This window comes from Pocillopora verrucosa, chromosome 3 (assembly GCF_036669915.1).
Source record: "Pocillopora verrucosa isolate sample1 chromosome 3, ASM3666991v2, whole genome shotgun sequence".
NCBI classification, from domain to species: Eukaryota; Metazoa; Cnidaria; class Anthozoa; order Scleractinia; family Pocilloporidae; genus Pocillopora; species Pocillopora verrucosa.
In genome coordinates, this window is record NC_089314.1 from 10,163,047 (window position 1) to 10,178,222 (window position 15,176).

A 15,176-nucleotide genomic window follows, 5' to 3' on the forward strand; every position below is an offset into this window, starting at 1 on the left:
CTAGTCTGTATGTAGCCATGAATTTTTGTTTTGTAAAGGTGAACACCTTATTTGAAATATATCAAAAACATATGCTATTGCATGATCTAATAGCTTCCAAATTCAGAGAAAGTACGAACTAAGCTGCTAGTCTATATGTAGCCATGGATTTTTGTTTTGCAAGGGTGAACACATAGCTTGGAGTTGTTCAGAATACATGGACCTACATTGATTAGACATCTTTCATGCTCCTGAAAGAAGTGGTGATTAAGATAATCTAACAATTTCCAGCTTTTTCGAGCATATTCCAGATTTTCAAGATTTTTTGTAGCATTTATTCCAACTTTTTGAGGTGTTTACTTCATGATGACTCACTCTAATGACCATAATAAGTTTTACTTGCCATTCAACCAATCCAACTAATTTATTAGACGTATACAACAAGGCTAAGCCCGTAATCTACCATGAATCTTAACAGACTTTGTGTTTGTAGCATTCACACGCCCAACAAAAACAAGTATCGTGTTTTTTTGCCAGCAATACCCTGCACAAATCGATTTGAAATTCTATACAGTAAAAATGAATTATCCAAAATATAATTTTTTTTACATACCAAAATCTTTTCTTTGTCACTATGACTGTCCTGAACCGAAACTGAAGAAAAAATTGTCTTTTTTGATTAAAAAAAAAACAAACAAGGACAATAAAATGTTTCTCATAGCTTTCTCTGTTCTTGTCCTCTGTATTTGGCCTTACTTTCTTTATTTGCTCTGGCCTTCTTTAAAACCAAGGATTAAGGTCCTGTTTGTTTTCTGAAATATTTTTAACAGCATTCTCCAATGCTGCAAGCTAACTTTTGGATGGCCGAGGCCAAGGTCCATCTAAGGTGGCAACTGACTCTTCAGTGTCTTGAGGGGTTTAAACACCTCATTGACCTTATTTTCAACAAAACATGAAACCGGATGTAATTTAGCTGTCTACAATACTTCCACCATTAGCAATCATTGTAGTAGTAAAAACTAGACATGCTGCATGTTTGAAAATTTGGAGAGATATTGAGCATTTTAACATTTCTTCAGTGAAATATCGCATTTTTTCTATTCATTTCTTCTTAAGGTGTAATCTGAATAAGATCTATGCCTACCTAATACAGAAACATTTCTTTTCAGCTAAAGTCTGACTCTAGTTTTGACATGAAAAAGTCATTAACAAGAGAACACAGACATAAAGTTAAGAATGAAAAAACCATCAAATTCAGTCAGGTGACAAAGTGGATCGAAAATCTGTTTGAAGTCAAAATTCGGAGCAACTGCAGAATACCCAGCCACTCATTTACATGTCACTACATAAGAATAGCGTCTATTGTGTTACGCCTCGATCTTCAAAGCCTCCCGACACATGTAAGTGAGGCGGAAAAAAACTGCGGTCACTTCTAAGTCGGCGATAAATATCACATCCTGGGATGGGTCGAAAATAAAGACGTGTGAAATTGTTCGGGAGTAAGGTTTGCCAGATCGTTATTATTCTTGTTTGCTTTGCGCCCATTCTGCCCAAGCATCACTCTTTCTTGCAAAGTTAACACACAAAAAATCCGTCACAAAGTCCTCCGCTACAAAGTGATGGATGCTCTGGACACACTTCGAATTTTTTGTGAAGCAAGCGGCCGAAGCAACCGCTGATCCGTTATGGTTGTTTACCAAATGCCGACGAATTTCACCGCTGACCAGGTGATCGCTATAACGACAGCTCTTACGTACGCGATCGTAGGTGATAACATGGCGGCTTTGAGAAAAACTTTCGAAGCTACAACTGATCGGAGCCATCAGCATTAATTTCCTATATGGACGAGATATCATTTATCCAGAACAAACTCTTTTTGAGACATTCCCCGCTGCTATTGTGAAGTTACAAGCGTCATGTGCCATTTCAAGCTGCTGGGATATTCAATATTTGCTAAGTCGCTATCTTCAATTTCTTTTTTAAGACCTTAGAATAGAATGAAGCTGACTAAGCTGACAATTTCTAGGAGAGGGTAAAACGAAAATTGGCCGCCGTAAAGGGTAAAAAAGCTAATCGTCAGCTTTTTTACCCTTTACGGTGGCCGATTTATGTTTTCAACCCAGTTGTTAACGGTAAATTACCTCATATTTCTAGCTTATTCCAGTTTCCTGCAAGCAGGCAGCAGCCAATAGATGCGTTAAATTCCAGCTATTTCCAGCTTTTGAAAGAACTTAAAACTTGGAAAAACTGGGAAAATGTTTTCTAGAAAAAAACCAAATTAGGATTCTGGAATAAAGCTGCCATATTCTAGAAATCTCTAGAAACTTCCAAAATTATCAGAAAGTTGGAAATTGGTTTTGCAAGAGAACTGTAACCAAAAATAAACTGTATTTTGCCACGGCTACATATTAGTGCAAAATGAAGACTGCAGGCTGAAGACCAGATACAGAATGTAGATTGCAGACTGCAGAGTGGGTAAAAAATGCAGACTGAGAATCTAAAGAGTTTTTTCGTTTGGTGTGTGGTAACATGTCATCTTACAACTTACCGAGCGTCACGCAATCGCTTTTTTCGCGATCAGCGTTCACAATTATTTGCAATATTTTGGAATATTCCTGTCCTATTTCTTGATGAAAATCGATCGTAATATAATTTCAAGCCTCCATATAGCCTTCTCACTTTGCGCGCTAGTTGGTTGGTGTCTGTACAGATTTTACCCCACGTAATAAAAGTAGACGTAAATGACGAGATGTCACTATTGAATATTTAACATGCGTAGCATTCGAGAAACAATTGACAGCTTTGCACGTGGTCCGTGTTATCATCTTTTTAGGCGGTATGTGTTTAGTTTGTTGACAAGAATGCGGACCGAGACCGAAACTTTTCCTTCGACTCGATATATTTTCGACGTTATTAGATCACATCATATTAACTTACCTCCGTATAACATTCATTCCAGTTAATAAAATCAAGTAAACATGCTAACGATGGTATCTAAATTCGTCATTGGCCAAACACAAACGACTCCGCAAGATCACTTTCTCCAGGCATCGAAAACATACACAACGTTGTCCATAGTTAATTTTCCTTAGACATTCATCTAGAGATAGCAGCGAGTAAACCAATGCAGAAAAATATAATCGGTACCCTCGACAAATCATGAAATCTTACAACTCAGCTTGCCGTTAAAGAACTGTTCAAATCAAAATGTTTGGTGCAATTCATCAACACTTCAAGAAATATTTGTATCAACATTTTTCCACTCACCCTCGTCGTGAAGCAACAATAACCATGATCATGCTACAATGCACATAACTCCATTTTCTCTCAAACAACTATCCACCATTTTCACAGCATGAGTAATCTGATAGGTAATCTGATATCTTTCATCTGTCGAGTAGTATCGCATTTCTCATGAAGCGCGATAAAGCCAACATTTCTCATTCTAAATGATGATTTCGTTTTGCGAACCGCTCTCACCGAATCCCCCATTACTTCGTTGAAGCTGAACACCTCTCAAACCAAAGAACAAAAACGACGCTCGGATTGGTGCGAGATACATACCCTAAATGCGGCGATGTGATTGGTGCGAGCAACATACTACTCTCTGCACGCTAACTTTATTTTTTTAATAAAAAAAATAACTCAAAAATTAATCGATAGAGACATTGCACATGCGTGTACTGTAAAATGATCAATCTTAGCCTAATGACTAATTTTATCCTCTGCTCTATACTATTGTGATTAAGGTATATGTCAGTTAGGAGCAAAGCTTTTAGCTGAGGAATCTTTACTGTTAGGTATTGATTGTTAGTTTATAGTTCAAGGAAGGTGCAGTGCATCTCATGATTATTTGTTTCCTTTGCTCTGCACTATTGTGATTAAGGTATAGGCCAGTTAGTGGTGAAGCTTTTTTTTTGCAGATGGATCGTTACTCTTAGGCTAAGATTGATCATTTTACAGTACACGCATGTGAATGTCTCTATCGATTAATTTTTGAGTTATTTTTTTTTATTAAAAAAATAAAGTTAGCGTGCAGAGAGTAGTATGTTGCTCGACGAAATGACAAAAGTTTGGTCATATGAAATTTTAAGTCAACTAAAATGTCTCAAAATCCTCTCAGAAAAAGAGACCAGAACTACGACAACTACATTCATAATAATTACTGGAAGCCCTCTAGGGGCAATGCAAGTGTTACCAATGCAAATCGCAAAAATTTTGATGTCTATCTCACATATTCATAATCTTTCTTTCCTGCTCTACACTACTGTGGTGCAGGAATAAGCCATTAAGGAGTAAAAATTTCAGCTGACGGCAATCCACACTGTTAGGCATCAATTGATCATTTTACAGTGTACATAGGACTGCTTTTCAGGATTAATATTTGAATAGTTATATATTCATGGTTATCGTAACATTTACTGTCATTTAATTCATGATAATCGCTTCAGCGTTATCACTTTGCTTATCAAATTGTTGTGTAGCAAGACAGTCCTGCATGAGGTAAATCCAAACGTTGTGATTGGTTATACCCTGATCACAGAAGTGTAGAGTGTAAAGGGGAATATTAATAATTAAGACAGTCCTGCATGAGGTAAATCCAAACGTTGTGATTGGTTCTTACTTGGTCCGTATTTTGCTATAAGGACTGTTCCCACCGAAATGGTCATAAAGCGTGCATTTTTCTTCACAAAAGCCGGCTAATTCCAAATAAACAAGTTTCGCCCGAGTGCCGTATAATAAACTACTTACTATAACCTCCCTTTCTTGAACCTATACCGAGTATTATTTGCACTCGCTCGATTTTGTATGGACCTCGCTACGCTCTGTCCTTACTGCCACGACTTCGGCCCTCATGCTCGATTATTAAAAATAACGCCGTGATGGGTAAAGATATGTTTTGGCCCCAAAAATAAGGCCGTTTCGGTTAGTAAAGTACAGTTTTCATTTGTGTCTAATCTGGCCCCTCCAGAAAAGAGTTGTTTTTGCCCGATTGTTTCGGCCGGCCCTGTATAGGATAACCGTAAAGAATTCACGGGGGGTCGAAATAACATTTTTGGGTGGCCAAATCAGCCCATCTGAGGCTAATTCTTTCCTTAGAGACGATGAAAATTGGTTCCTATTTTGTGGCCAATTTAGGGAAACTTATGGTTCAAAACGAAGTAGATAAATGGCTAAATATAGGGGTCATAAGGTCTGAAACGAGGCTCGTGACCGGAGATGTTTCGGATAACTATGTAAAGGAACTGAAATGGTTATGAAATGATATGAAATGGTCTCACTTGTGCCATTTCATATCTCTACCATGTAGTTAAATGGTTTTATATATATAAAACTGTCCAACTACATGGTAAGAAGCCTGTTTTGATTTTTCCGTTGTACAGTGCTCGATACGTGGAAGTAAAGCGCGATATATATTGAGATAGGGAAAAAAACAAACAGACTATAGAGACTAGAACGACTAGACTTGTCGTTAAGGAAATATCAGGCTATGTAAATGACACTGGAGGAATTAGCAATTAGTGAAATACCTTTGCAAGTGTGATGGCAGCCTCAGTTGTGGAAAATATGTTGTATGGTTGCGTTGTTTTCAAAGCTGGCAACATTATAAAGGTGACGTTACTCTCTTTTTCTTTAAACCAAATAATTGGTTCTCATATCTCCGTAGATTTATAAATTGTGTGACCATAATCAACCTCATATATGATTATGATCATCTTACAAGATATTTTGGTTTGTTACCTGAATTTATTTTATAAATTGGCAACCTTAAAGAGTTTCTAAAGTTGACGCTAATACTGTAAGGATTAAGAATTACGATTAAAAGATATCTTTTTTTTCTAGAGCTCCAGAGTTCCACAGTTTCTCTATAAACTTACCCCCTTCATTCATTTAATGATTACCTTGGTTTGCCTTGTTTCAGATCATCCATTATGTAAAATTGCTTATATGAACTTAGCCAGGACAACAAGCAGCGAAACTCAGAATGAAAAAGGCTATCTTAAACTTTTCTTTCTTGCATCCCTTCTCCTCATTCTCTTTAAAACTCCCAGAAAGGAGCCAGCAGTGCAGGGCAGACGTGAAATTATTAAAGTTGTCGAGAACTACTGAGCATTGGATGGTATATGGGCAGAGTAACTAAGGTTGCATGAATATTAAGAGAAAGTTAATTGTGATTTTATTTCAATCTAATATCTGTATAACAAGTTATTAATCTTATGCATTGAGTCAATTTTCAAAATATGGTATTACATGCGGTTTTTTAAAATACTTAAATCAAGCCCTAGTTACTTCCCTGTGAACTGAAAATCCCGATAGTTGCAATCATAAATAAAGGGCCAGTCTACGTACGCGTAAATTAAGATATTTTCCTGTCGGAAAGAAGAAAGCTTGAGTTTTCGCTTTCTAAATTCTTGAATTATTTTGTTTAGAAGCGAGTGACGTCAATGCAAATGAACCTGCAATCATACCCAGTACGCTTAGGCCGCCTGTGCGGGAGCCAACCTATTGGTACAAAGACGGTTTTGGTCCCTTTTTTTAAGCATAAAAGATGCCATTTAACTCTTCTCCGACAATGAACCCGTTCTTTGGTGTTCTTTTGATCTATTCTAGTTAAGAGGATAACTGAAAGTGGTCTTTTTGAGCCTCTTAATTATCCAGTGAAATATACGAAATGCAATATGTTTAACTGTAGGTACAATTTCTTGTCATTTTATACAGACAATTCGGATGTCGAAGATGGTTCTCCTCCAAAGAGACGACGGCCGCCATCTTCTTCCGGTTCAGACCCTAAAAGAAACAAAGCGACAGCAGGTAGTAATGTTTAATTTAAAGTACAATGTTGTAAGAAAATGCTGGCTTAAGAGTTTTGTCAAGTAGCAGGGAGAAAATTAATTTCAAAATGTGTCGAATATTTTGTGTTGGTAGCCCATGTTACCGAATATCATGGCTAAAAAGCACATGTCTTTAACCAGAGTATAAAATACAAGTGATGCTGGGTAGCGAGAAGGGAGGGAGGGAGAAAGAGAAGGACGAAGAGAGAGAGGAAAGGAGAAATTGAAGAGAGGAGAGGAAGGTATGGGATGGGTGGAGGGAGGGAGAGAGAGAGAGAGGGAGGAAGGTAGGGAGGGTGGGGGAAGATGGGAGAGAAGGACAAAGGGATGGATGGAAGGAAGGAGGAAAATAAGAAGGAGGGGAGGAGGATAGAAGAAGGAGAGAGAAATCAAAGGGAGAGAAGTAGCAACCTCATATGTGATTTGATCATCTTACAAGATATTTTGGTTTATTAACTGAATTTATATTGTAAATTGGCCACCTTAAAGAGTTTCTGAAGTTGACGTTGATACTGTGAGCATTAAGAGTTACGATTAAAAGATATTGTTTTTTGTTCTAGAGTTCTAGAGTTCCACAGTTTCTCAAGAAACTTACTCCCTTAATTCATTTAATGGTTACCTTGGTTTGCCTTGTTTCAGACTATCTATTATGTAAAATTGCCTATATAAGCCTAGCCAAGACAACAAGCAGCGAATCTCAGAATGAAAAAGGCTATCTTAAATGTTTGTTTCTTGAATCCCCTCTCCTCATTCTCTTTAAAAACTCCCACAAAGGCTGTGCACGGTAGACGTGAAATTATCAAAGTTGTCGAGAACCACTGGCATGGGATGGTATATGGGCAAAGTAACTGATATTGTCATTTTGTTTCGATCTAAGTTCTGTATAAAAAGTCAGTAATCTTATGCATTTAATCAATTTTCAAAATATGGTAATACATTCGACTTTTTAAAATACTTAAATCAAAGCCCTAGACACTTCCTTGTGAACTGAAAATCCCGATAGTTGCAATCATCAACAAAGGGCCAGTCTACGTAAATTAGAATATTGTCTTGTCGGAAAGAAGAAAGCTTGAGTTTTCGCTTTCTAAATTCCCGAACTATTTTGTTTAGAAGCAAGTGACCTAGGTGCAAAGGAACCTGCAGTTGTTGGGATGACATTAGCAGGGAGCTCGGGTATAGAGCAACCAGAAGATATCATTACCATGGACAACAGAGGTAAACTTTTGCCGATCTAGAATTTTCAGTGTCTGTTATTTGTCTATCTTCCTATACGACTTTCTGTTTGTCTGCTTTCCTGCTTATATGTTATTCTTTCTACTTCCCAATCCCTCGCTGTTAGTCGAATATGCATTGAGCGAGCATCTGTTGTCTATATATGTGTATTTTTGTTCGAAAAGGAAACCTGAGCACGAGAGAACCTCCGGAACTTAGAGAGACATTGAAAGTGCTTGAAATGAAGGATCTCCCCCCAAAGACAACGCCTTGGAAAGATATCGAAGAAAAATTCTTGCCAGTTGATTTTCTGCTGTTAACAGCAAAGGAATGTGAACACCTAAGCTGCCTCTCCTTTCTCGACGACATTAAGATGGGTGATGACGATAAGCTCGGCCCTGTGTATTTTGGGTTTAATAGCTCAAAATCCAAAATTGCCGTGATTAAGTGCGCCATGGGCGCCGCCGGCCCTGGAGGCTCCATAGTTGTAGTCCAAGATGCAGTTCCAATCCTAAGACCCAAAGCGGTCATCTGTGTGGGTTACTGTGCTAGCTTGGACGAGAAGAAAGCTAAGCTTGGTGATGTCATTGTATCTGCCAAGTTGATAACCTACGCTTTAACCAAGGCGAGGAAGAACAAGATCGAACACCGCGGCTATGTTGTTCCTCCAAATACGAAAATGGCTAAACGCATCCCGGTTGTCGGGGCAGGTTGGGTAGCACCTCTAAAAAACCCAGAAGACCTAAAAGTGACAGTACGCAATGATGGCGTGCTACTCAGTGGCCCTACTGTGCTTGCTAAATCAGAACTTAGAAGGGAATTAAAGAACCAATTTCTCCAGGGAACTGCCATCGAGATGGAGGGCGAAGGTATTGTTTAAAGTACTCCATAACCTTATTTAGAGCCCTAGATCCCATAGACGCTATTGCAGAAAAAAGTAACCTATTTAAGTTGTTATAATTTATCTAAAATTTTTCTTTGAGCTGCGTGTCATTAGCCGTTCTTTATATTTTGGTTGTTGTTGATAAGGAAGCAAGGCGTGCCCTTTGTCTTCTTGGACTTTGCATGCTGGAATGAATGACATGACACGTGAAACATAACTTTACGATATATGCTGAAGGTTAGACGCTGTATGCATATATATGGAGGAAACGTAAAAAATAGTCCCCCTTAATCCTTGGAGGTTTGTGCACAGCACTGAGCACAGGCATTGCAATGAATCGTCAAAGTTTATAATTAGTTCCACCAATGTTTTTCCAAAACCACTGCGTTTTATCGTGTTTTTACAGAATTTCAACTCCTCTCTAGGTCTTTACGCTGCCGCTCATAACCATGGAATTGAATGGTTAGTTATCAAAGGAGTTTCAGACTTCGGCGATGATAATAAATCTGGAAATGATTCTTGGAGGCCATTCGCAAGTGTGATGGCAGCTTCACTTGTTGCGCATATGCTAAATGACAGTATTGCGTTCAAGAATTGGTGTCACTATGGAGGTAAGTAACTCTGATATTTGATACTTTATGTTACTTTATGTGAATTACTATTGTTTATTTCTCATGTTGCATGCTACTAGTCTTCAGTTAGTGATGTGGTCGACTGTTTACCCACGACCTACAAGACGTGATTCTCTGTCGCGATTGGTTTATCTTTTATCAGCTGTTGTTGGAATATGCATGAGGCATCTGTTGTCTATACATGTGTGTATCTTTGTTCGTTTTCAGTCTGGGAGGAGCCAGTGAGGTATGAATAAGTACACTTTGCGCTTCTTATCTATCTCCATCACCCACGCTGTTCCTCCCCCTTCCCCCCTTCCTTCCCTGACCATGAAAACTTTACGATAGGGTGACTCTTAATTTTTATTTGATTTATCAGGTATTCCCGTTAATCACCTTTAAACCCCGAAATCCACACAATACGCTCCGGCCGCCTGTGCATGAGCCAACCTATTTGAACAAAGACGGTTTTGGTCAGTTTTTATGCATAAAAGATGCCGTTTAACTCTTCACCAACAATGAACCCATACTTTGGTGCTCCTTTGATCTATTCTGGTTGAGAGGATAACTGAAAGTGGTCTTTTTGAGCCTCTTAATTATCCAGTGAAATACGAAATGCAATATGCTTAACTGTATGTACGATTTCTTGTCATTTTATCCAGACAATTCGGATGTTGAAGATGGTTCTCTTCGAAAGAGACGACGGTCGTCATCTTCTCCTTCCGGTTCAGACCCTAAAAGAAACAAAGCGACAGCAGGTAATAATGTTCAATTTTTAAGTACGCTGTTGTAAGAAAATGCCTGCTTAAGAGTTTTGTTAAGTAGCAAGGAACAAATTAATTTCAACATTTGTCGAAATATTTTGAGTTCGTAGCCCATATTAGCGAGTTGCATGGCTAAAAAGAACATGTCTTTAACCAGAGTATGAAATGCAAGTGATTCCGGGTAGCGAGAAGGGAGGGAGGAAGAAAGAGAACAACGAATAGAGAGAGGAAAGGAGAAATTGAAGGGAGGAGAGGGAGGTATGGGATGGATGGGGAGAGGAAGAGAGAAAAAGGGGGGAGGGAGAGAAAGGGGGAGAGAGAAGGAGGAAGGGAGAGAGAAGGAGGAAGGGAGAGAGGAAGAGAACGAGAGAAGAAAGGAAAAAGAAAGCAGAGAGTAAAGAGGGAAAGATAAAGAAAAGGAAAAGTTGAAGGGAGTGAAGGTACTGTTAAATGGAAGAGGAGAGGACAAGGGGGGCTGGGGGGTTGGGGAGGGAGGAACTACGGAGAGAAGGCTGAGAGGGCAGAGGAACGGAGGGAGGAAAACGGGAAAGGGCGATTAGAGGACAGAAGGGAGGCAAGGAGAAACAATTCGACGGAAGGAAGGAAGGAAGGACAAAGGAGATGAAGGAAAGAAAGGAGGGAGGGAAAGAACAGTGGAGGTGGGCAGAGAGTAACTCTAATTCACTCACGTCTTTTAGGAGAATCTTACACAGAGGTTGCACAGCCCGGACCTTCAAATCAAAGGCGATCCATACGACCCGGTGATAAAGGTATTTCATCTTAGTACCCTGTTTACTCTGTTGACGTTAAATTTAAGAGAAAATGGACACTCCTAGGTTGAACTTTATTTTGCAAAAATGCCTCGGTACGAAAGGCTTACTTTATTCCGTTTAATTCATTTCCCATTGATTCATTCCATAACAATAGTATCGCATTTGAAGAAAAAAACCCTTATTATGGTACTTCAGACGAGAGACTGCTAGCTAGGAAACGTAGTTCATGACCTCCTTATTCAAGATGGTTTTCGGGCCCTTCGCAAATGAAGAGGTCAGAATAGACGAGTGTACTTAGAAGGCATATAAATATTGCTTCACTGGATAGGGAAAGAGGTTTCTTTGTCTTATATGAAACCCTGTGTCATCCTGGATAACCCGTTAGGATCTAGCGGGAAAAACTTTGCTTTGAAAGAGAGAATTAAGTGACTTTTAGCTACTGTAGCGAATAAGTTTGTGAAATAAGGACATGAAGGATTAACAAATTAAATTAACATTGTCCAAGCATGATCCATTTACTTATTTTGAAAGCTTAAAGCTAGTTAAATGATGAGCTGGAATCTCATATTTAGTCTTTTTAATCAAACGTGATTTTTCACTTTTGTTTCATTTTTAACTCGTGGATAAGCGGTAGCGTAGAAACGAGTTGTTGTGGGCACTTTGAGATATGCAAATTGGCGTGGACTCTTCGTAATTGTCGTCTTCAAACTCGAGATTTATCCTTCCGAAGAAGTCCGAAGTCCTGGCGCCATCGTGATTGCATCGATCGTTGCGATGTTTATTGTCTTTACACAGCTGTTTCGACATTTCCCAAATTGAAATGGATTTCGAATGTTTCAGATTAGTGCTATGATCAACATATAAATACCAAATTTGAAGGGTCTACGAATCGTCCATGCGCTAAACGTAACGAGGAGCAGCAAGAATTACGAAGAGTTTGTGAGTTACAAAGCAAGCCGTTGAATTTCGGTCTTTTCGTTATGGTCGTTTCGTTTTGTTTTGTTTTTTTTCTATGCAAACGTGACTGTTTTGGGGTGCGTTCCTTTGAAGAATCCGGATCAGGATTTCTGATCTGTGGCGTTCCCTAACGAGCAAATCCATTTTCAGATCAGTGATCTATCAAATCCACTCTGGACAAGGATTCATCGGATCACTGATCTGCGTGATCTGAAGACGGATCATTGGATCATTCATCCATCACATTCCTTTGAGCGAAGGATCCTAAATTAATAATTTTGCCCAGCGGTGCTCAATTTGAAACAAGTGGGTACTTCATATATTGACCGGAAAGATTGTTGGCAATCACTCCACAAATTCTGCGATAGACACGAAATAAAATCGATTTTGTAATGTTAAATCAATCGGCCACTGACTGCAGGCATTTAGGGTTCCCAAGTATCCATATCGTAAGCAATACATGCTTCTGTCTTAATTCCATCATTTGAGTTTACCATGAAAAAATGTGCTTCTAATGAATAGTGCTAATTAGAACAATTGTGGGCGCTAAAAGCCCGTGCAATTAGACGAGTCATTCAGGGAAGAGCTCAAGTACCCACGTGCTTACACAAATCTTAAAAAGAACACTTTTTGGAATTCTCTGAGAGTTCGTCTAAAACTCCGTTTCTTTTATGCACCGTGATCTGTGGAATCTTGGATCTCAAATCTTTATCCGGATCCTCCCAAAGGAACGCACCCTTGATGGTAAGAATGAAATATGATAGGTTTCTACAAGCCGTTTCCGAGCACGTGACCATTATCAGCCGGTGTTGTTTTGATCGCTTAACGATCTTTTTTGCTCAAAACACATGACGACTTCCTATTTCAAGGAATGCTTTTCCAATTAATTTCTATCGCATTCGTAAGCATATCCGTGTACTGAAAAACAAAAGGGAAATTAAAAACTACGAGAAATCGCGAGTAATCGGCCTCTTCTGCTACATGTGGGTTTTTCGGTGTAACATGCGTGTATTTCCCATAAGTTACAAGTAATTCACGCACGTGGGAATGCTGCAATCACGGTGGTTATTGTCAACCTGGAGCAAATGTGTGCTCTATTTTGCTTCATCATTCTTCGCCATTTCTACACTCAAATATTAATTCAGAGAAGGGGAAGGGGGGGGGGGGGGGGGGTGAGGGTTGAAATTCCAAGAGATAGGCTAACAATGTGCCGCTATGTTTGCCATAAAACTTAGAGGAAAACTACCCCAAACGTCACAACTGCTTTGTTTTTTTTGTTTTTTTTGTTTTTTTTGTCTTTCTCGAGAAAAACATTAACAGGTTGGGAAAAGAGAATGTTTGGTATATTTGGCCAAATCAAAAAGCTGAAATGTCTAGCCAAAGATTATCAATTGAAGAGAATCATAACAGTTTTGAAAAAATTAGTCCAAAGTGATGCATTGCATTCCTCTCAAGAGTTCGAGGAATTCTTCTCTGCGAGGAAGATTGACGCTGACCAATCATCCTTCTATTAATTAGAACAGGAATTACTTTATTAAAAACATCCTATAAACACTAACTGCACTTTTTCAATATTCAGTCAAGAATGGCACACCCAGTGACGAAGAATTAGAGACAATTTCGAAAAGCATCGCTAAGGACTGGAGGCCACTTGGAAGACGTTTAAAATTTAAGGAAGCAGACCTGGACATATTTCAAAATAGTCATGAAGGATACACCGAAAAGCCATACCAAATGTTGCTTGATTGGAAAAGAAGAGAGGGTAAAATGCAACCTACAAATGCAACCTACCTTGTCTTACATGACGCCCTTTGTCATCCCTTTGTAGGCCGTAAGGATCTGGCGGAAGACATTTGCTATCCATTACAGGATTAAATGACTTTTCGTTATTAATGCGAAAATATTTTTTGCTATAAGGACAAAAGGATTGACAGTTGTCCGAAAATATTCCATTAGCTTTAATAATGAGTTACTCTTTCAAAAGTAATGGCATTACCAGTTTTCCCCTTTTATTTTTAAGGATTTATGCCAAATGGATCATGACATGGAATCTCGTGTTTAGTTTTCTTGGTTAAACGTTGTTTTTACTGTCGTTGCATTATAAGTCGTGTAAACTGTATCGATTATTCCTATTTTACACTTCTGTCTAGGGTAAATGATGGAGATTGTTCACAAATATATAGGCCTCATGAGGACACATTAAACTTACAATAAAAGTTATCAACTCGTTTACAGTTTCGAAAACTTCTTTCTACGAAGTACGTTTAGAGTCCGTAATTATTTCAAGAAGTTTATTTTACGAATTATAACTCGCCTAGAAAATCGCTGCCCTCAATTAACATTGATGATAATTCTAATGAGATTGCTCGTACTATAAATGCGATTTTACTTCATTACCTCCCCCTAATAATGTAATCAAAACAATATTAATAATTATAGCTCTTTAATATAAAACAACACAAATCCATGCTGAGTGGACACTGCGTGTTTACATTAAGGAGTTCTCTGCCTTTCCAGGACTTCTTCGCCGTAAAAAAATTGAGGCGACCATTATAAAGGATGAGTTTCTTTTTAGCCTATGCTTATCTGCTACAGAGTGAATCCAAACCAAGGGGACCCCCCAAGCGATAAATAAGGACCGCTTGCTTACTTAACCTAAGAATGACTGACTTGAATAGGATAAGCTCTGAAAAAAAATAAATTCCGGCTGAAAATAAAATAGTGCCACACGAGAAGCGATACGTTATGAAAACAAAAAGCAAATAAACAAAACCAAACATTATAAGAGATACAAAAAGAAACGGGGGAATAGTAACAACTCCCGCTTGTTTCTTCCTCCATCCCCTTCCCCCCCCCTCCCCTACCCACCCCAAGCCACCCCTTCAACACTAGTAAGGTGTTTCTTTCTATTTGAAGACAATACCTTCTTCGTGATTGAGTTATTTAACAATATTATATAATTTTTCAGTCAGGTCTTTCTATGCTTTTATTGCCACAGCCATAACTTCCTTCCCTCTCGGCAAGGAGAGGATTCCTATGTAAGGTTACATCTAATTAAATTAAGGCGGTCTCGACATTCGTTAATTTGAAACACTCTCGGTCTTTTGGAAATTTTTACAAATTTATTTTTTCTCCTCTTTTAAGAATTATGAGACTTGACAACC

The 15,176-nt window shown here is 38.6% G+C and overlaps 1 protein-coding gene across 2 annotated transcripts in view; it reads left to right on the forward strand.

Annotated features, from left to right (window-relative positions):
* The window catches only part of LOC131777013 (uncharacterized), a 31,248-nt gene extending 17,007 nt beyond the window's left edge, over positions 1-14,241 (forward strand). For both annotated transcript variants that reach the window (XM_066164460.1, XM_066164459.1), the window contains 7 exons: positions 6,700-6,792; positions 7,923-8,027; positions 8,210-8,893; positions 9,333-9,518; positions 10,181-10,276; positions 10,981-11,052; positions 13,592-14,241. In XM_066164460.1, coding sequence (XP_066020557.1) covers positions 6,700-6,792; positions 7,923-8,027; positions 8,210-8,893; positions 9,333-9,518; positions 10,181-10,276; positions 10,981-11,052; positions 13,592-13,887 — 1,532 coding nt within the window. In that variant the 3' untranslated portion in view covers positions 13,888-14,241. The remainder of the gene's footprint in view (positions 1-6,699; positions 6,793-7,922; positions 8,028-8,209; positions 8,894-9,332; positions 9,519-10,180; positions 10,277-10,980; positions 11,053-13,591) is intronic.
* The last annotated feature ends 935 nt before the right edge of the window (positions 14,242-15,176 follow it).